The sequence below is a fragment of the Plectropomus leopardus genome, chromosome 19 (assembly GCF_026936395.1).
Source record: "Plectropomus leopardus strain MGB_pleo_1.0 chromosome 19, ASM2693639v1, whole genome shotgun sequence".
Taxonomy (NCBI): domain Eukaryota; kingdom Metazoa; phylum Chordata; class Actinopteri; order Perciformes; family Serranidae; genus Plectropomus; species Plectropomus leopardus.
Window position 1 is genome coordinate 18,557,999 of NC_142194.1, and position 22,530 is coordinate 18,580,528.

The 22,530-nt window shown below is 35.4% G+C and overlaps 1 protein-coding gene across 1 annotated transcript in view; it reads left to right on the forward strand.

Annotated features, from left to right (window-relative positions):
* Nucleotides 1–2,392: 2,392 nt before the first annotated feature.
* Nucleotides 2,393–22,530, forward strand: part of si:rp71-1c10.7 (uncharacterized) — a 35,535-nt gene continuing 15,397 nt past the window's right edge. The window contains exon 1 of the mRNA XM_042508045.2: nucleotides 2,393–2,691. Coding sequence (XP_042363979.1) covers nucleotides 2,610–2,691 — 82 coding nt within the window. The 5' untranslated portion in view covers nucleotides 2,393–2,609. The remainder of the gene's footprint in view (nucleotides 2,692–22,530) is intronic.

Here is a 22,530-nt window from a genome sequence, read left to right on the forward strand (position 1 = left end):
TGCTGCCATGACTGAACAGCGAGTTGTCCAGGGTATTAGCTGATGTTAGTTTGTAGTCTATGGTAGCTCGCTAACCTTCAGGTACCAACTGTATCCAACTTTACTGATTTAACAACAGTTTACTTGTAAGCTCAAATCAGTGACAAACAAAGCTTAATGTTTTTTACTTTTTAAAATATTGCTTAAGGTCTGAGGCTGGAGCAAGTGGTTGAGCGGGGTTTTTATCCACCTGTACTGTGGTTGAACATTAAAGTGGCTGCAAAAAAACATGTTCCAACAGGCAGACGTGCATCTTTCAAGTGTCAGCTTCTCTCTGTGACTGGTACTTGTTGTAGATTATACTGTTTGTTCTCTAAAAGTTAGCTTACTTTGTCAGCCTTTTGTAATATCTCCTCTCAGGCACATCCATACTTACGCAACCAGAAGAAAAGACTATGCTTCTATGATACTGATGCTGTTCCCCTCCCTTAAGGATTCATACACCAAGGAAGGCTATGTAAGTCATAATTATAGTTGTTATAATGCTTTCATGTCATACTAACTTGTTGTGACCTGACACTATGTGCATAAGATGATATTTGAATTCTCTTAAATTTCGTATGATTGTAATATGACAAGGCATTTATTTATGTCTTTTAATTTCAGGAACACTTCTATGATGCTGCAAGCAGCACAGGATACATTTCTCAGCATCTGAAAACAGTCCAGAAGAAGGTCAGCATCCCCATCTTGCACTGGCTGGTAAGAAGATGTTTAGATGAATTATCCTTTCTTCAGTTCAGTTTTCTCTGCCTGCATATTGCTTGTGTCTCATTTGAGTTTCCTTATCTCTGTAGTCAAGCTGCAGTTTGGAGGAGCATCTCCACAACCAGCGTGGTCCAACTTCTACATCACCATGGATAAGTATCTCATCTCCTGTTTATACAATGTTTCAGATTAAAGTGAGTACAGTATACCTTAATTCACTATGTTTTAATTATCTGTATAAATGACTAAGTAAAAATAAATGCTATTTTGGAAAATTGTTTTGTTTGATGGAATTAATTCCTCTGTAATTTATTTATTAATTTTAACATTTTTTCAGTGAAGATATGGACACTTTAGAGAGTGACTAACACCGCTCAAATAGTGCTAAGTATAACTCAGGACAGTGTTATAGATCTAATCTCTTGGTGTTGCTTTAACTCTGTTTTGTGAGTAAAAAAAGATACTGGCATAGTGTCAAATGTTTAAAAATTTCAAAAGTGAGACTCGTGAGTATCCCCACACCTGCCTGGCGCCTCTCAACCTGGGCAACACCAGAAAAGGTGAAAGACCAGCCCCTTTCAATTTTGTTTTTTTTCCCCAATTCCTATTCTTTCCAACTTTTGGGGATTTTTGTTCTTTTTCTTATCAGAATTTTTGGGTTGTGTGTTTTTTTCTCTCTTTTCCCCCCTTTTTTTCATTTTTTCTAATTTTGACTTTTGGATTTCATACTTTTTTTTCTTCAATGTTTCCTTACAATTTTGACTTTTTGGTGTGTGTATGTGTGTGTGATTTAAAAATTTTTTCTGCTTTGGGTACTTTTACTTTTAATACTTAAAGTACATTTCCTTGCCTGTACTTACTTACATTTACTTCACTTTACAATGCAGGACTTTTACTTATAACAGTACTTTCACAGGGTGGTGTCAGTACTTTTACTTAAGTAAAAGATCTGAATACTTCTTCCACCACTCTTTGTCACACAGCACAGATGTTGTGCTAACATGGTCTTCGTTATTATATGAGACAACGCTGTGACAGGGGCCAACCTGATAGCACTCCAGGCATGAGTCCACTGGCTTTGTTATTGCATATTTGTGCTGCAGCAGCAGGCTACACCCAACCCCAGACATTAATAACACCACCCTGCGTCGTCAGGGACACTCACTATTCAAATGTCAGTTTCCAAAAGTTGTTTTGTATCTGCAGAGTGTGCACAAAGATGAAACTTATCTGACGTTAACTTTTTGCGCAGAGTTTCCCAAAGGCTTTAAAAAGCTGCTAGTTTTTTTTTTCTTTTAGTGAATGTCATCTGTTTTTGCCTCGGTTGCTGTTCCTCTTTTTTTCTGTGCATGGGACCCAGACTCATGCCAGAGAGTTGTGTTTTTTGGCAGTGAGGAGCGAATGACGTCGACAGGCGTGGTAATAACAATGAGAACACTATTAAGTCCAGACTACACGGTTTCTTTGGTTGAAAAATATGGAGAAAAACCTCCAGGGTGTGGCCATAAAAATATGAATTATATGTAAGCCTAGTGAAACTCTCATACCTGAGGTGGTTTAATTGAAACTTTGACTTGGTACGAAGCAAATGAAACCACATACTATGTTAGAGGAGTTTCCTGTGAGTCGGGGAGTGCGCGCAGAGAATCTGAGCAGTACAGTACATAGGAAATGACTCATAGGAGTTGAACTGTTAGCGTGGGTGTGTGCGCTATTAAAACAAGGCGCAGACTCCTCCGGGTGACTCACTCTGATGCTCGCTTTTCCATGCTGAAAACCAGCACGGATTGTTGGATTGTTAATCAGATGAACTTTCGGGAATTGTGTAGCCGACAGCGAGCAGCTTTTTACCCGCAGACACCATGGCTTCAAACGCTCTCTGCGCGCTTTGCGGACTTATTATAGCGGCTGTGATCAATTTCTATGGCGTTAGCGCACAGAAAAGTAAGTAAAATAAGTTTTTATTCCAATTTGGTTTTTTTATAAAATGAAAAGTTTTTTTTTAATTCAGCTTTTTACTTGGCTACACAACTTTTCCTTTTCATTTCTACATTTAATTCATGCGCAATTGTTTGGTATCCTTGTGTCTGTGAACATGGATTAGCGTCTGGTGTTCTGTTCTCCCTATAATGGAGCCAGATAGTGGGTCTGCTTACAAAGCCGCTTCCTTTACCAGCTGCATTTCTCACCGGTTCCGCATTCCGATCGCCTTATTTCACCCCATCCATCCGTGTCCCTGGGCGAGAAGGACAGGCCACATGGAGAGGGTGCACTGGCTGTGTCCATTTCGCACAGATAGGCTATGTCTCACAGAAACTTCCCCCCCAAAAACTGCTTCTGACTTTCACAGCAGTCTAAAGTTTGGATTTAATCCCAGTGGAGAACACTAGACTCAGATTGCACTCTGAAGCTGAAATCTTGAATAATTACATGGGTTAGGAGGACCATTTCCTCAGGCAGTAAAGTTACCAAGTGCACTTTAACTCGCTAAATCAAAACATGCTTGGTCTAGATTCTATCTGTGTGAAACAATCTCTACATCTGGACATCAGCTGTTGGTCCACCCACCCCCTTCCTATTCATGACAAAACACAGCACCCCCACACCCAAAAACACTCTTTGTCAGGCAAGGTGCTGAGATTTGCCAAGGTCTTCTGCTCTGGAACACAAAAAATGGCTCCAAAGTTGTTCTTGTTTGCCATATTTTAGTGCTGAATCATAAGAAACACAAATGATAATCCCTGCTGCTAAAGTATGATCAGACTAATAGAGGTGTTGCCATTCATAAATGTGTGAGGTGTAGTAACCCCTGAGAATAAATCAGGAGAAGTCCACTCCACAGAATCATTTCTTTCCATACCTTGAAGTTTTAATATTTAGATTTTTTTGCACAGTTTCAAAATGCACTCAAATTATTGCAGTACAGCAATAATTAAAAAGTCATTAAGAGCAGAAAAATATAAATGTGTAAAATAAAAACAAGAACAAGAAAAAAAAACCCACCTATGTAAACACGTGTTAATTTAATTTGTTAAGTTAATCGGCACTTTCTGTTTGTTGTCTGACTTGAGCGTCAGAAGTTCCACTTCTCATGTATGTGGTTTTGGTTTGGGCAGAGGTCAACCAGCAGTCAAGGTTCAGTTCCTCTCTGTGACCTTTTGAACCTTTTTGAGTGGGAGTCTAGTTGGACCTGCTGGATGATATAGAGCTGAGGTCATTATGAGAAATACTTACAAGAACTGTGACACATTTTTGCTGTGACCACAGCTATAAAAAATGAGTCAGTTCAGTTCTGCAGACCGGCTGGCTGTGGATGATACAGAGTCTCTTGGGGCCCAAGCATGCGGCTGTAACATAACCAGAGAGTTAAAGGTCATAATGCCTCAAACATGACTTTTTGAGCAAGTGCATTTTGGCTGCAGCTGTTTTAATAATGGCCTGGTGAACAGGTACTGTGTTTCTTGAGTGATGTGACCTGCAGACCCATACAATATGCCCTTCTGCATATTTGGGATGTAAGCTTTTGATCTCTTGCTTTTGGAAACCTTTCCCTCTGGGTCTAGTGTTCATTTTGGTTGTGAGTGATGACAGTAACTAAGTAAATTTGTTTGTGACTAGAGTTTAAGTAGTTGAATGCAAGGGGTACTCCAACAATTTCGAATTTCACTTCCATAAAGTTTAAGAACTCACAAGAGACAGATTTAAAAAAAAAAGAAAAAAAAAAGATGAGTCAAAATTAAGCCAGCAGAGTCTGAGATATCCTGACTTTAACCCTTTGAAACCTCAACATTGTTTTTCTCATGGTGCTTTCAGATGCCTCCCACAAGAATTTAAACCTTTGAACCCTGAAAAAATTGGTGCAATTGCTATCAAAAACATAGGACAAAGGGCAATAAGCAACTAGGTAAGAAATGTTTCACAAACTGCAAGAAATTAGTACATTTAAAAAAATAATTTAAAAAAGGCTAGGTGAAAATAAACAGAGGAAGCAAAAAAGCTGTGAAAAACTTTATTTATAGCTCATTATAATAATTACATGTTTAAAAATGTTACAGCATTGTTATAATTTTAAGCACTTTTCCCAGGTCATTTCCATTTTTATATTTTTAATGTTTAAATCTTTTTCTTTTTTAAAAAATGCAGGTAAATTTCTCTTACTTTTTAATAATTTTCTTCTTTTGTTGCTCATTGCATTCTTCCCATGTTTTTGAAAGAAATAAAGGCAAATGCTCTGGATTTAAAGGGCTAAGTCATGGGTCAAGCTCCTAAGGCACCAGATCCTACGTTTCCCATAATGCAACTTAAGTGCATCTTTCACTGGATCCTCTTTGCCCCTTAGATGCCACAAAAATCCAACAGTGAATGTTACTACTGTACAATAAGAGATGCAAAACTGATATTGTTAAACAGATATTGTAAAACTCACTTGAATGTCAGTGTTTTAGTGTTTTATGGTACTGAAAGAATCATTGAAAGCTGTACCTTTGTGATCAATTATGTGCAGCACTAAAAGCTCAAACTGGTAAAACTGAACAAGCAGTGATGCTCATCATCACATTTATCAAGTATCTACAGATCATTTCCTTGTTTCATTTACCTATAACCCCGTCATGTCTGGTTTAGTTTCACTCATCTTGTTAGCTCGACTTTGAGTTGTAACACTGTTTTAAAGCTGGCTTGTCGGTTTCTCAGCTTGATGTGACAATATTAATGATCTGGTGTTGTTGTCATTGAAGTGGCCACAGTTTCCGACACATTCATCTAAGTACTTTTGGTTTTCTTAAGACTCATCTCTGGTAGTTTTGTTATTAGTGTCAGTGATGATAAAAGCAGCTAGTTGAGCATGACAGTTATCACAAATGATAAGTCAGTTTAGGCTCGGGGTGGTTTATTGTTAAAATGTTGGACACAAAAGAAGTTGTTCATGCAAATAAACGTGTGGCACAGAGAAGGAAGAAGGATTGTTATCATTTTATCCATTAAATATCTGTAGACTATTTCCTTGTTATATTACATGGAACTTTGTCATGTCTGGTGTGGTTTCATCTTCCTGACTTGATGTTGAAATGTTGATTTTCAGAGATGTTTTTTCAGCTTGATGTCAAAATATAAATAAGACCTTTGTGTAATAATGCATAGATGCCTCTTAACCAAAGTCAGGAACCTGCAGAGAAAACCGCACACTATAAAAATACTAAAACTATTTCTACGCTCAGCTTGCAATTAGTGTTAACTGTATCACATCTTCAGGCTAATTCCTCCCTGATCATCTGGGAAGTGCACAGTTGTAATTGTTCAGCTGCCTGGATGCCATAAAAGAGATTAAGCTTTCCATTGTGTCCACAGAGGTAGATGTTTTCACTCTGCGTTAAACCACAACGACTTCTGTCTCTCAGACACGTTCGTTTATTCTCTGGAAGTCGCACATACACACAGGCGCAAAACAATTCGACGGAAGCACTCATTGAAAAACACATCCTGCTCTTTACGCGCTGCATGTTCATGCACCAGAAATGACTGAGTAATTCTCTCAGGCAATTAAGTTGCATCAGCAGTCTGACCCTTAGGAATTTCCCCACTTTCATTTTATGAGAAGAAGATAGCTGCAATGTTACTCACGTGTTCTGTATTAGCTGATTCCGGCTCTCCTGGAAGTCACCTGGTTACGATTATTTTATGGGGGTTTTTTTTTATCTCAGAGACAGGGAATTTTGGTTTGTTTCTAAACCATTTAAACCAGTCTCAAAGAGCATCTCAAATATTACCTACGGGGCATGATCACAGTACACTTCGGGGAAACTTGGTTGTAATCAGGCAGAAGAAAAGGGAAAGAGGTACATGGCAGCAGAAGAGGAAGGGAGGTAAAAGCTTCAGAAAGGCATTCACCAGCACTACATCTACTATAATCAAGTTATCATGTAGACCAACACTATTCAAATATGAACAAAAATGAACAGCATGCAATAGTTTACTGGATGTTGTGCTGTAGCCCTGTGTTGGCAAGCTTGTTATCTAGCCAAACTGCATGTACTGTACAGTTGTGTATTCATTGTTACTTTTGTACACTGTAGTTGTGACAGCTTAGAGAAATACAGTGAACTCCTGTTATTTTAAGTCTGTGATCATAACAGCTAAACCTTGTTTCTCAACTGGTAGAGACATTTTGTGGCTGATGAATATGGATTAAAATGCATGTTCACAGCTTGTGAGGTGTGGTGGATGTCTCAATATGTTGCAATGTGGGGGGCTATTAAACAACAAACCAGAACTGGCTTAAATAATAATAATGCTACATTTTATTTATAGAATGCTTTTCAGTGAACTCAAAGATGCTTTTAATAATAAAAAGGATCAAAGAATACAGATAAAATACAGTACATTATACAGAATACAAATGAAAATATAATAAGATACACAGCATAGAAATACAGCACAAAAATTATACATTAAAGGCAGTTTTGAACAGGTGGTTTTTGATGAGTGATTTGAACTGAGAAAAGTCACTGCAGTCAGGGATTTGCTTGGCGAGGGAGTTCCACAGGACTGGCACAGCAATGGAGAAAGCTCTGTTGCCCCAGGTTCGGTGCTTGGTCCTGGTAGGTTGAGACAGGAGGTTGGTATCGGAAGAGCGGAGGGTGCGGGAAGGAGTGTGGAGGATAAGCAGGTTAGTGAGGTAGGAGGGGGCCTGGTTATAGAGGGCTTTATGAATGAGGAGGAGAACCTTGAAGTGTATATGTCGTGGGACTGGGAGTCAGTGGAGACCCTGGAGGACAGGGGTGGTATAATCGCGGGAGTGAGTGATAAGGCGAGCGGCAGAGTTCTGAATGTGTTGTAGATTATTTAGGACTTTTAACGATGGGCCATAGAGGATGTAGGTGATGAAAGCATAGATCAGGGTTTCAGCTGCAGAGGAGGAGAGTGATGGGTGGAGACGAGCTATGTTTTTAAGATGGAAAAAGGTGGCTCTGGTGATGTGGTTGACATGATGTTCAAAAAAGAAGTTGCTGTCTAAGATAATGCAAAGGTTGCAAATGGGTGGGTGCAATATGGAGTTATCAGTGGTGAGGGAGAAGTCTTGAGCTGTTTTAGTGAGAGATTTGGGACCAGTGATGACAATGTCAGATTTTTCACAGTTCAGTTTGAGGCAAGCAACCCCATGACATTGCATTTTGAAAAAATTACCAAAAGAGCAAGACTATAGTATGACGAAAATGTCAAAATTTGACATGTCTAAAAAACAGTTAAAAACCACTTAGTATAGCATGTAGAACCGTGTTGTAGCATACAGTGCTGAAAAAACATCCAAAAATCATCAGAAAACCCATAAAATTCCATGTTGAAAAAATGACCAAAAAAGCAAGGCTATAGTATGGCAAAAATGTCAATATTTGGCATGTTAAAAAAACACCTAAAAACCACTTAGTATAGCATGTAGAAGTGTGTTGTAGTATACAGTGTTGGAAAAACATCCCAAAAAGGCTAAAAAACCCATAAAAGTGCATGTTGAAAAAATGACCAAAAGAGCAAGGCTATAGTATGGCGAAAATGTCAAAATTTGGCATGTCTAAAAAACAGTTGAAAACCACTTAGTATAGCATGTAGAAGTGTGTTGTAGTATACAGTGTTGGAAAAACATCCCAAAAAGGCTAAAAAAACCCAAAAAAGTGCATGTTGAAAAAATGATCAAAAGAGCAAGGCTATAGTATGACGAAAATGTCAAAATTTGACATGTCTAAAAAACAGTTAAAAACCACTTAGTATAAAACCACTTTGTGTAGCATGTAGAAGCATGTTATTACATGCAGTGCTGAAAAAACATCCAAAAACAGCCAGAAAACACAAAAAACAACATGTTGAAAAAATGACCAAAAAAGCAAGGCTATAGTATGGCAAAAATGTCAAAATTTGGCATGTCTAAAAAACAGTTGAAAACCACTTAGTATAGCATGTAGAAGCGTGTTATAGCATACAGTGCTGAAAAAAACATCCAAATACCATCAGAAAACCCATAAAATAGCATGTTGAAAAAATGACCAAAAGAGCAAGGCTATAGTATGGCGAAAATGTCAAAATTTGGCATGTCCAAAAAACGGTTGAAAACCACTTTGTGTAGCATGTAGAAGCATGTTATAGCATACAGTGCTGAAGAAACATCCAAAAAACATCAGAAAACCCATAAAATAGCATGTTGAAAAAATGACCAAAAAAGCAAGGCTATAGGATGGCAAAAATGTCAAAATATGGCATGTTTTAAAACCACCTAAAAACCACTTAGTATAGCATGTAGAAGTGTGTTCTAGTATGCAGTGTTGGAAAAACATCCCATAAAGCCTAAAAAACCCTTAAAAGTGCATGTTGAAAAAACTGATCAAAAGAGCAAGGCTATAGTATGGCAAAAATGTCAAAATATGGCATGTTTAAAAACCACCTAAAAACCACTTAGTATAGCATTTAGAAGCGTGTTGTAGTATACAGTGTTGGAAAAACATCCCAAAAAGGCTAAAAAAAACCCATAAAATTGCATGTTGAAAAAATGACCAAAAAAGCAAGGCTATAGTATGGCGAAAATGTCAAAATTTGGCATGTCCAAAAAACGGTTGAAAACCACTTTGTGTAGCATGTAGAAGCATGTTATAGCATACAGTGCTGAAGAAACATCCAAAAAACATCAGAAAACCCATAAAATAGCATGTTGAAAAAATGTCCAAAAGAGCAAGGCTATAGTATGGCAAAAATGTCAAAATTTGGCATGTCTAAAAAACAGTTGAAAACCACTTTGTGTAGCATGTAGAAGCATATTATAGCATACAGTGCTGAAGAAACATCCAAAAAACATCAGAAAACCCATAAAATAGCATGTTGAAAAAATGACCAAAAAAGCAAGGCTATAGTATGGCAAAAATGTCAAAATATGGCATGTTTTAAAACCACCTAAAAACCACTTAGTATAGCATGTAGAAGCGTGTTCTAGTATGCAGTGTTGGAAAAACATCCCATAAAGCCTAAAAAACCCTTAAAAGTGCATGTTGAAAAAACTGATCAAAAGAGCAAGGCTATAGTATTGCAAAAACGTCAAAATATGGCATGTTTAAAAACCACCTAAAAACCACTTAGTATAGCATTTAGAAGCGTGTTGTAGTATACAGTGTTGGAAAAACATCCCAAAAAGGCTAAAAAACCCTTAAAAGTGCATGTTGAAAAAACTGATCAAAAGAGCAAGGCTATAGTATGGCGAAAATGTCAAAATTTGGCATGTCTAAAAAACAGTTGAAAACCACTTAGTATAGTATATAGAGGCGTGTTATACTATACAGTGCTGAAAAAACATCCAAAAAACATCAGAAAACTCATAAAATAGCATGTTGAAAAAATGACCAAAAAAGCAAGGCTATAGTATGGCAAAAATGTCAAAATTTGGCATGTTTAAAAACCACCTAAAAACCACTTAGTATAGCATGTAGAAGTGTGTTGTAGTATACAGTGTTGGAAAAACATCCCAAAAAGGCTAAAAAACCCATAAAAGTGCATGTTGAAAAAATGACCAAAAGAGCAAGGCTATAGTATGGCAAAAATGTCAAAATTTGGCATGTCTAAAAAACGGTTGAAAACCACTTTGTGTAGTATGTAGAAGCATGTTATAGCATACAGTGCTGAAAAAACATCCAAAAAACATCAAAAAACCCATAAAATAGCATGTCGAAAAAATGACCAAAAAAGCAAGGCTATAGTATGGCAAAAATGTCAAAATTTGGCATGTCTAAAAAACAGTTGAAAACCACTTAGTGTAGCATGTAGAAGCATTTTATAGCATACAGTGCTGAAAAAAACATCCAAAAAACATCAGAAAACCCATAAAATAGCATGTCGAAAAAATGACCAAAAAAGCAAGGCTATAGTATGGCAAAAATGTCAAAATATGGCATGTTTTAAAACCACCTAAAAACCACTTAGTATAGCATGTAGAAGCGTGTTGTAGTATGCAGCGTTGGAAAAACATCCCAAAAAGGCTGAAAAACCCATAAAAGTGCATGTTGAAAAAATGACCAAAAGAGCAAGGCTATAGTATGGCGAAAATGTCAAAATTTGGCATGTCTAAAAAACAGTTGAAAACCACTTAGTATAGCATATAGAGGCATGTTATACTATACAGTGCTGATAAAACATCCAAAAACGGCCAGAAAACACAAAAACAGCATGTTGAAAAAATGACCAAAAGAGCAAGGCTATAGTATGGCGAAAATGTCAAAATTTGGCATGTCTAAAAAACAGTTGAAAACCACTTAGTGTAGCATGTAGAAGCATTTTATAGCATACAGTGCTGAAAAAAACATCCAAAAAACATCAGAAAACCCATAAAATAGCATGTTGAAAAAATGACCAAAAAAGCAAGGCTATAGTATGGCGAAAATGTCAAAATTTGGCATGTTTAAAAACCACCTAAAAACCACTTAGTATAGCATGTAGAAGCGTGTTGTAGTATACAGTGTTGGATAAACATCCTCAAAAGGCTAAAAAACCCATAAAAGTGCATGTTGAAAAAATGACCAAAAGAGCAAGGCTATAGCATGGCGAAAATGTCAAAATTTGGTATTCCTAAAAAACAGTTGAAAACCACTTAGTATAGCATATAGAGGCGTGTTATAGCATACAGTGCTTAAAAAACATCCAAAAAGGCCCAGAAAACACAAAAAACAGCATGTTGAAAAAATGACCAAAAGAGCAAGGGTATAGTATGGCAAAAATGTCAACATTTGGCATGTTTAAAAACCACTTAAAAACCACTTAGTATAGCATGTAGAAGTGTGTTGTAGCATACAGTGCTGAAAAAACATCCCAAAAAGGCTAAAAAACCCTTAAAAGTGCATGTTGAAAAAACTGATCAAAAGAGCAAGGCTATAGTATGGCAAAAATGTCAAAATATGGCATGTCTAAAAAACAGTTGAAAACCACTTAGTATAGCATATAGAGGCGTGTTATACTATACAGTGCTGAAAAAACATCCAAAAAACATCAGAAAACCCATAAAATAGCATGTTGAAAAAATGACCAAAAAAGCAAGGCTATAGTATGGCAAAAATGTCAAAATTTGGCATGTTTAAAAACCACCTAAAAACCACTTCGTATAGCATGTAGAAGTGTGTTGTAGTATACAGTGTTGGAAAAACATCCCAAAAAGGCTAAAAAACCCATAAAAGTGCATGTTGAAAAAATGACCAAAAGAGCAAGGCTATAGTATGGCAAAAATGTCAAAATTTGGCATGTCTAAAAAACAGTTGAAAACCACTTTGTGTAGCATGTAGAAGCATATTATAGCATACAGTGCTGAAGAGACATCCAAAAAACATCAGAAAACCCATAAAATAGCATGTTGAAAAAATGACCAAAAAAGCAAGGCTATAGTATAGCAAAAACGTCAAAATTTGGCATGTTTAAAAACCACCTAAAAACCACTTATAATAGCATGTAGAAGTGTGTTGTAGTATACAGTGTTGGAAAAACATCCCACAAAGGCTAAAAAACCCATAAAATAGCATGTTGAAAAAACTGATCAAAAGAGCAAGGCTATAGTATGGCAAAAATGTCAAAATTTGGCATGTCTAAAAAACGGTTGAAAACCACTTTGTGTAGTATGTAGAAGCATGTTATAGCATACAGTGCTGAAAAAACATCCAAAAAACATCAGAAAACCCATAAAATAGCATGTTGAAAAAATGACCAAAAAAGCAAGGCTATTGTATGGCAAAAATGTCAAAATTTGGCATGTCTAAAAAATAGTTGAAAACCATTTAGTGTAGCATGTGGAAGCATGTTATTACATGCAGTGCTGAAAAAACATCCAAAAAACTATAGAAAACCCATAAAATAGCATGTTGAAAAAATGACCAAAAAAGCAAGGCTATAGTATGGCAAAAATGTCAAAATTTGGCATGTCCAAAAAACGGTTGAAAACCACTTTGTGTAGCATGTAGAAGCATTTTATAGCATACAGTGCTGAAAAAAACATCCAAAAAACATCAGAAAACCCATAAAATAGCATGTCGAAAAAATGACCAAAAAAGCAAGGCTATAGTATGGCAAAAATGTCAAAATTTGGCATGTCCAAAAAATGGTTGAAAACCACTTTGTGTAGCATGTAGAAGCATATTATAGCATACAGTGCTGAAGAAACATCCAAAAAACATCAGAAAACCCATAAATTAGCATGTTGAAAAAATGACCAAAAGAGCAAGGCTATAGTATGGCGAAAATGTCAAAATTCGGCATGTCTAAAAAACAGTTGAAAACCACTTAGTATAGCATATAGAGGCATGTTATACTATACAGTGCTGAAAAAACATCCAAAAACGGCCAGAAAACACAAAAACAGCATGTTGAAAAAATGACCAAAAGAGCAAGGCTATAGTATGGCGAAAATGTCAAAATTTGGCATGTCTAAAAAACAGTTGAAAACCACTTTGTGTACATGTAGAAGCATATTGTAGCATACAGTGCTGAGAAAACATCCAAAAAACATTAGAAAACCCATAAAATAGCATGTTGAAAAAATGACCAAAAAAGCAAGGCTATAGTATGGCAAAAATGTCAAAATTTGGCATGTTTAAAAACCACCTAAAAACCACTTAGTATAGCATGTAGAAGCGTGTTGTAGTATACAGTGTTGGATAAACATCCCAAAAAGGCTAAAAAAACCCCATAAAATTGCATGTTGAAAAAATGACCAAAAGAGCAAGGCTATAGTATGGCGAAAATGTCAAAATTTGGCATGTCTAAAAAACAGTTGAAAACCACTTAGTATAGCATATAGAGGCATGTTATACTATACAGTGCTGAAAAAACATCCAAAAACGGCCAGAAAACACAAAAAACAGCATGTTGAAAAAATGACCAAAAGAGCAAGGCTATAGTATGGCAAAAATGTCAAAATTTGGCATGTTTAAAAACCACCTAAAAACCACTTAGTATAGCATGTAGAAGCGTGTTGTAGTATTACAGTGTTGGAAAAACATCCCAAAAAGGCAAAAAAACCCATAAAAGTGCATGTTGAAAAAATGACCAAAAGAGCAAGGCTATAGTATGGCGAAAATGTCAAAATTTGGTATGTCTAAAAAACAGTTGAAAACCACTTAGTATAGCATGTAGAAGCATATTATAGCATACAGTGCTGAAAAAACATCCAAAAAACATCAGAAAACCCATAAAATAGCATGTCGAAAAAATGACCAAAAAAGCAAGGCTATAGTATGGCGAAAATGTCAAAATATGGCATGTTTTAAAACCACCTAAAAACCCCTTAGTATAGCATGTAGAGGCGTGTTCTAGTATGCAGCGTTGGAAAAACATCCCAAAAAGGCTAAAAAACCCATAAAAGTGCATGTTGAAAAAATGACCAAAAAAGCAAGGCTATAGTATGGCGAAAATGTCAAAATTTGACATGTCTAAAAAACAGTTGAAAACCACTTAGTATAGCATGTAGAAGCGTGTTGTAGTATACAGTGTTGGAAAAACATCCCAAAAAGGCTAAAAAACCCATAAAATAGCATGTTGAAAAAATGACCAAAAGAGCAAGGCTATAGCATGGCAAAAATGTCAAAATTTGGCATGTCTAAAAAACAGTTGAAAACCACTTAGTATAGTATATAGAGGTGTGTTATACTATACAGTGCTGAAAAAACATCCAAAAACGGCCAGAAAACACAAAAAACAGCATGTTGAAAAAATGACCAAAAGAGCAAGGCTATAGTATGGCAAAAATGTCAAAATTTGGCATGTTTAAAAACCACCTAAAAACCACTTAGTATAGCATGTAGAAGCGTGTTGTAGTATTACAGTGTTGGAAAAACATCCCAAAAAGGCAAAAAAACCCATAAAAGTGCATGTTGAAAAAATGACCAAAAGAGCAAGGCTATAGTATGGCGAAAATGTCAAAATTTGGCATGTCTAAAAAACAGTTGAAAACCACTTAGTATAGCATGTGGAAGCGTGTTATAGCATACTGTGCTGAAAAAACATCCAAAAACCATCAGAAAACCCATAAAATAGCATGTTGAAAAAATGACCAAAAAAGCAAGGCTATAGTATGGCGAAAATGTCAAAATATGGCATGTTTTAAAACCACCTAAAAACCACTTAGTATAGCATGTAGAAGCGTGTTCTAGTATGCAGCGTTGGAAAAACATCCCAAAAAGGCTGAAAAACCCATAAAAGTGCATGTTGAAAAAATGACCAAAAGAGCAAGGCTATAGTATGGCGAAAATGTCAAAATTTGGCATGTCTAAAAAACAGTTGAAAACCACTTAGTATAGCATTTAGAAGCGTGTTGTAGTATACAGAGTTGGAAAAACATCCCAAAAAGGCTAAAAAACCCATAAAATAGCATGTTGAAAAAATGACCAAAAGAGCAAGGCTATAGCATGGCAAAAATGTCAAAATATGGCATGTTTTAAAACCACCTAAAAACCCCTTAGTATAGCATGTAGAGGCGTGTTATACTATACAGTGCTGAAAAAACATCCAAAAACATCCAGAAAACACAAAAAACAGCATGTTAAAAAAATGACCAAAAGAGTAAGGCTATAGTATGGCAAAAATGTCAAAATTTGGCATGTTTTAAAACCACCTAAAAACCACTTAGTATAGCATGTAGAAGTGTGTTGTAGTATACAGTGTTGGAAAAACATCCCAAAAAGGCTAAAAAACCCATAAAAGTGCATGTTGAAAAAATGACCAAAAGAGCAAGGCTATAGTATGGCAAAAATGTCAAAATTTGGCATGTCTAAAAAACAGTTGAAAACCCCTTTGTGTAGCATGTAGAAGCATATTATAGCATACAGTGCTGAAGAAACATCCAAAAAACATCAGAAAACCCATAAAATAGCATGTTGAAAAAATGACCAAAAAAGCAAGGCTATAGTATAGCAAAAACGTCAAAATTTGGCATGTTTAAAAACCACCTAAAAACCACTTATAATAGCATGTAGAAGCGTGTTGTAGTATACAGTGTTGGAAAAACATCCCACAAAGGCTAAAAAACCCATAAAATAGCATGTTGAAAAAACTGATCAAAAGAGCAAGGCTATAGTATGGCAAAAATGTCAAAATTTGGCATGTCTAAAAAACAGTTGAAAACCAGTTAGTATAGCATGTGGAAGCGTGTTATAGCATACTGTGCTGAAAAAACATCCAAAAACCATCAGAAAACCCATAAAATAGCATGTTGAAAAAATGACCAAAAAAGCAAGGCTATTGTATGGCAAAAATGTCAAAATTTGGCATGTCTAAAAAATAGTTGAAAACCATTTAGTGTAGCATGTGGAAGCATGTTATTACATGCAGTGCTGAAAAAACATCCAAAAAACTATAGAAAACCCATAAAATAGCATGTTGAAAAAATGACCAAAAAAGCAAGGCTATAGTATGGCAAAAATGTCAAAATTTGGCATGTCCAAAAAACGGTTGAAATCCACTTTGTGTAGCATGTAGAAGCATGTTATAGCATACAGTGCTGAAAAAAACATCCAAAAAACATCAGAAAACCCATAAAATAGCATGTTGAAAAAATGACCAAAAAAGCAAGGCTATAGTATGGCAAAAATGTCAAAATTTGGCATGTCCAAAAAATGGTTGAAAACCACTTAGTATAGCATATAGAGGCATGTTATACTATACAGTGCTGAAAAAACATCCAAAAACGGCCAGAAAACACAAAAACAGCATGTTGAAAAAATGACCAAAAGAGCAAGGCTATAGTATGGCGAAAATGTCAAAATTTGGCATGTCTAAAAAACAGTTGAAAACCACTTTGTGTAGCATGTAGAAGCATATTGTAGCATACAGTGCTGAGAAAACATCCAAAAAACATTAGAAAACCCATAAAATAGCATGTTGAAAAAATGACCAAAAAAGCAAGGCTATAGTATGGCAAAAATGTCAAAATTTGGCATGTTTAAAAACCACCTAAAAACCACTTAGTATAGCATGTAGAAGCGTGTTGTAGTATACAGTGTTGGATAAACATCCCAAAAAGGCTAAAAAACCCATAAAAGTGCATGTTGAAAAAATGACCAAAAGAGCAAGGCTATAGTATGGCGAAAATGTCAAAATTTGACATGTCTAAAAAACAGTTGAAAACCACTTAGTATAGCATATAGAGGCGTGTTATACTATACAGTGCTGAACAAACATCCAAAAACGGCCAGAAAACATAAAAAACAGCATGTTGAAAAAATGACCAAAAGAGCAAGGCTATAGTATGGCGAAAATGTCAAAATTTGGCATGTTTAAAAACCACCTAAAAACCACTTAGTATAGCATGTAGAAGCGTGTTGTAGTATACAGTGTTGGAAAAACATCCCAAAAAGGCTAAAAAACCCATAAAAGTGCATGTTGAAAAAATGACCAAAAGAGCAAGGCTATAGTATGGCGAAAATGTCAAAATTTGGTATGTCTAAAAAACAGTTGAAAACCACTTAGTATAGCATGTAGAAGCATATTATAGCATACAGTGCTGAAGAAACATCCAAAAAACATCAGAAAACCCATAAAATAGCATGTTGAAAAAATGACCAAAAAAGCAAGGCTATAGTATGGCGAAAATGTCAAAATTTGGCATGTCTAAAAAACAGTTGAAAACCACTTAGTATAGCATTTAGAAGTGTGTTGTAGTATACAGTGTTGGAAAAACATCCCAAAAAGGCTAAAAAACCCTTAAAAGTGCATGTTGAAAAAACTGATCAAAAGAGCAAGGCTATAGTATGGCGAAAATGTCAAAATTTGGCATGTCTAAAAAACAGTTGAAAACCACTTAGTATAGCATATAGAGGCGTGTTATACTATACAGTGCTGAAAAAACACCCAAAAACGACCAGAAAACACAAAAAACAGCATGTTGAAAAAACTGATCAAAAGAGCAAGGCTATAGTATGGCAAAAACGTCAAAATTTGGCATGTTTAAAAACCACCTAAAAACCACTTAGTATAGCATGTAGAAGCGTGTTGTAGTATACAGAGTTGGAAAAACATCCCAAAAAGGCTAAAAAACCCATAAAATAGCATGTTGAAAAAATGACCAAAAGAGCAAGGCTATAGCATGGCAAAAATGTCAAAATTTGGCATGTCTAAAAAACAGTTGAAAACCACTTAGTATAGTATATAGAGGTGTGTTATACTATACAGTGCTGAAAAAACATCCAAAAACGGCCAGAAAACACAAAAAACAGCATGTTGAAAAAATGACCAAAAGAGCAAGGCTATAGTATGGCAAAAACGTCAAAATTTGGCATGTTTTAAAACCACCTAAAAACCACTTAGTATAGCATGTAGAAGTGTGTTGTAGTATACAGTGTTGGAAAAACATCCCAAAAAGGCTAAAAAACCCATAAAAGTGCATGTTGAAAAAATGACCAAAAGAGCAAGGCTATAGTATGGCGAAAATGTCAAAATTTGGCATGTCTAAAAAACAGTTGAAAACCCCTTTGTGTAGCATGTAGAAGCATATTATAGCATACAGTGCTGAAGAAACATCCAAAAAACATCAGAAAACCCATAAAATAGCATGTTGAAAAAATGACCAAAAAAGCAAGGCTATAGTATGGCAAAAATGTCAAAATTTGACATGTCTAAAAAATAGTTGACAACCACTTAGTGTAGCATGTAGAAGCATGTTATTGCATACAGTACTGAAAAAACATCCAAAAAACATTAGAAAACCCATAAAATAGCATGTTGAAAAAATCACCAAAAAAGCAAGGCTATAGTATGGCGAAAATGTCAAAATTTGGCATGTCTAAAAAACAGTTGAAAACCACTTAGTATAGCATATAGAGGCGTGTTATACTATACAGTGCTGAAAAAACATCCAAAAACGGCCAGAAAACACAAAAAACAGCATGTTGAAAAAATGACCAAAAGAGCAAGGCTATAGTATGGCAAAAATGTCAAAATTTGGCATGTCTAAAAAACAGTTGAAAACCACTTTGTGTAGCATGTAGAAGCATATTATAGCATACAGTGCTGAAGAAACATCCAAAAACGGCCAGAAAACACAAAAAACAGCATGTTGAAAAAATGACCAAAAGAGCAAGGCTATAGTATGGCAAAAACGTCAAAATTTGGCATGTTTTAAAACCACCTAAAAACCACTTAGTATAGCATGTAGAAGCGTGTTGTAGTATACAGTGTTGGAAAAACATCCCAAAAAGGCTAAAAAACCCATAAAAGTGCATGTTGAAAAAATGACCAAAAGAGCAAGGCTATAGTATGGCAAAAATGTCAAAATATGGCATGTTTTAAAACCACCTAAAAACCACTTAGTATAGCATGTAGAAGCGTGTTGTAGTATACAGTGTTGGAAAAACATCCCAAAAAGGCTAAAAAACCCATAAAAGTGCATGTTGAAAAAATGACCAAAAGAGCAAGGCTATAGTATGGCAAAAATGTCAAAATTTGGCATGTCTAAAAAACAGTTGAAAACCACTTTGTGTAGCATGTAGAAGCATGTTATTGCATACAGTGCTGAAAAAACATCCAAAAAACATTAGAAAACCCATAAAATAGCATGTTGAAAAAATGACCAAAAGAGCAAGGCTATAGTATGGCGAAAATGTCAAAATTTGGTATGTCTAAAAAACCACCTAAAAACCACTTAGTATAGCATGTAGAAGCGTGTTGTAGTATACAGTGTTGGAAAAACATCCCAAAAAGGCTAAAAAACCCATAAAAGTGCATGTTGAAAAAATTACCAAAAGAGCAAGGCTATAGTATGGCGAAAATGTCAAAATTTGACATGTCTAAAAAACAGTTGAAAACCAGTTAGTATAGCATGTAGAAGCGTGTTATAGCATACAGTGCTGTAAAAACATCCAAAAACGGCAAGAATACACATAAAATAGCATGTTGAAAAAATGACCAAAAGAGCAAGGCTATAGTATGGCGAAAATGCCAAAATTTGGTATGTCTAAAAAACCACCTAAAAACCACTTAGTATAGCATGTAGAAGCGTGTTGTAGTATACAGTGTTGGAAAAACATCCCAAAAAGGCTAAAAAACCCATAAAAGTGCATGTTGAAAAAATGACCAAAAGAGCAAGGCTATAGTATGGCAAAAATGTCAAAATTTGGCATGTTTAAAAACCACCTAAAAACCACTTAGTATAGCATGTAGAAGCGTGTTCTAGTATGCAGCGTTGGAAAAACATCCCAAAAAGGCTGAAAAACCCATAAAAGTGCATGTTGAAAAAATCACCAAAAGAGCAAGGCTATAGTATGGCAAAAATGTCAAAATTTGACATGTCTAAAAAACAGTTGAAAACCACTTTGTGTAGCATGTAAGAAGCATGTTATTGCATACAGTGCTGAAGAAACATCCAAAAAACATCAGAAAACCCATAAAATAGCATGTTAAAAAAATGACCAAAAGAGCAAGGCTATAGTATGGCAAAAATGTCAAAATTTGGCATGTCCAAAAAATGGTTGAAAACCACTTAGTATAGAATGTAGACTTGTGTTGTAGCATACAGTGCTGAAAAAACATCCAAAAATCATCAGAAAACCCATAAAATAGCATGTCGTAAAAATGACCAAAAGAGCAAGGCTATAGTATGGCGAAAATGTCAAAATTTGACATGTCTAAAAAACAGTTGAAAACCACTTAGTATAGCATGTAGAAGCATGTTATAGCATACAGTGCTGAAAAAACATCCAAAAAACATTAGAAAACCCATAAAATAGCATGTTGAAAAAATGACCAAAAGAGCAAGGCTATAGTATGGCAAAAATGTCAAAATTTGGCATGTTTAAAAACCACCTAAAAACCACTTAGTATAGCATGTAGAAGCGTGTTCTAGTATGCAGCGTTGGAAAAACATCCCAAAAAGGCTGAAAAACCCATAAAAGTGCATGTTGAAAAAATCACCAAAAGAGCAAGGCTATAGTATGGCAAAAATGTCAAAATTTGACATGTCTAAAAAACAGTTGAAAACCACTTTGTGTAGCATGTAAGAAGCATGTTATTGCATACAGTGCTGAAGAAACATCCAAAAAACATCAGAAAACCCATAAAATAGCATGTCGAAAAAATGACCAAAAGAGTAAGGCTATAGTATGGCAAAAATGTCAAAATTTGGCATGTCTAAAAAACAGTTGAAAACCACTTAGTATAGTATATAGAGGTGTGTTATACTATACAGTGCTGAAAAAACATCCAAAAACATTAGAAAACCCATAAAATAGCATGTTGAAAAAATGACCAAAAGAGCAAGGCTATAGTATGGCAAAAACGTCAAAATTTGGCATGTTTAAAAACCACCGAAAAACCACTTAGTATAGCATTTAGAAGCGTGTTGTAGTATACAGTGTTGGAAAAACATCCCAAAAAGGCTAAAAAACCCATAAAAGTGCATGTTGAAAAAATGACCAAAAGAGCAAGGCTATAGTATGGCGAAAATGTCAAAATTTGGTATGTCTAAAAAACCACCTAAAAACCACTTAGTATAGCATGTAGAAGCGTGTTGTAGTATACAGTGTTGGAAAAACATCCCAAAAAGGCAAAAAAACCCATAAAAGTGCATGTTGAAAAAATGACCAAAAGAGCAAGGCTATAGTATGGCAAAAATGTCAAAATTTGGCATGTCTAAAAAACAGTTGAAAACCACTTAGTATAGCATGTAGAAGCATGTTATAGCATACAGTGCTGAAAAAACATCCAAAAAACATCAGAAAACCCATAAAATAGCATGTTGAAAAAATGACCAAAAAAGCAAGGCTATAGTATGGCAAAAATGTCAAAATATGGCATGTTTAAAAACCACCGAAAAACTACTTAGTATAGCATTTAGAAGTGTGTTGTAGTATACAGTGTTGGATAAACATCCCAAAAAGGCTAAAAAAACCCATAAAATTGCATGTTGAAAAAATGACCAAAAGAGCAAGGCTATAGTATGGCGAAAATGTCAAAATTTGGCATGTCTAAAAAACAGTTGAAAACCACTTAGTATAGCATGTAGAGGCGTGTTATACTATACAGTGCTGAAAAAACATCCAAAAACATCCAGAAAACACAAAAAACAGCATGTTAAAAAAATGACCAAAAGAGTAAGGCTATAGTATGGCAAAAATGTCAAAATTTGGCATGTCTAAAAAACAGTTGAAAACCACTTAGTATAGCATGTAGAAGCGTGTTGTAGTATACAGTGTTGGAAAAACATCCCAAAAAGGCTAAAAAACCCATAAAAGTGCATGTTGAAAAAATGACCAAAAGAGCAAGGCTATAGTATGGCAAAAATGTCAAAATTTGGCATGTCTAAAAAACAGTTGAAAACCCCTTTGTGTAGCATGTAGAAGCATATTATAGCATACAGTGCTGAAGAAACATCCAAAAAACATCAGAAAACCCATAAAATAGCATGTTGAAAAAATGACCAAAAAAGCAAGGCTATAGTATGGCAAAAATGTCAAAATTTGACATGTCTAAAAAATAGTTGACAACCACTTAGTGTAGCATGTAGAAGCATGTTATTGCATACAGTACTGAAAAAACATCCAAAAAACATTAGAAAACCCATAAAATAGCATGTTGAAAAAATGACCAAAAAAGCAAGGCTATAGTATGGCGAAAATGTCAAAATATGGCATGTTTTAAAACCACCTAAAAACCCCTTAGTATAGCATGTAGAGGCGTGTTATACTATACAGTGCTGAAAAAACATCCAAAAACATCCAGAAAACACAAAAAACAGCATGTTAAAAAAATGACCAAAAGAGTAAGGCTATAGTATGGCAAAAATGTCAA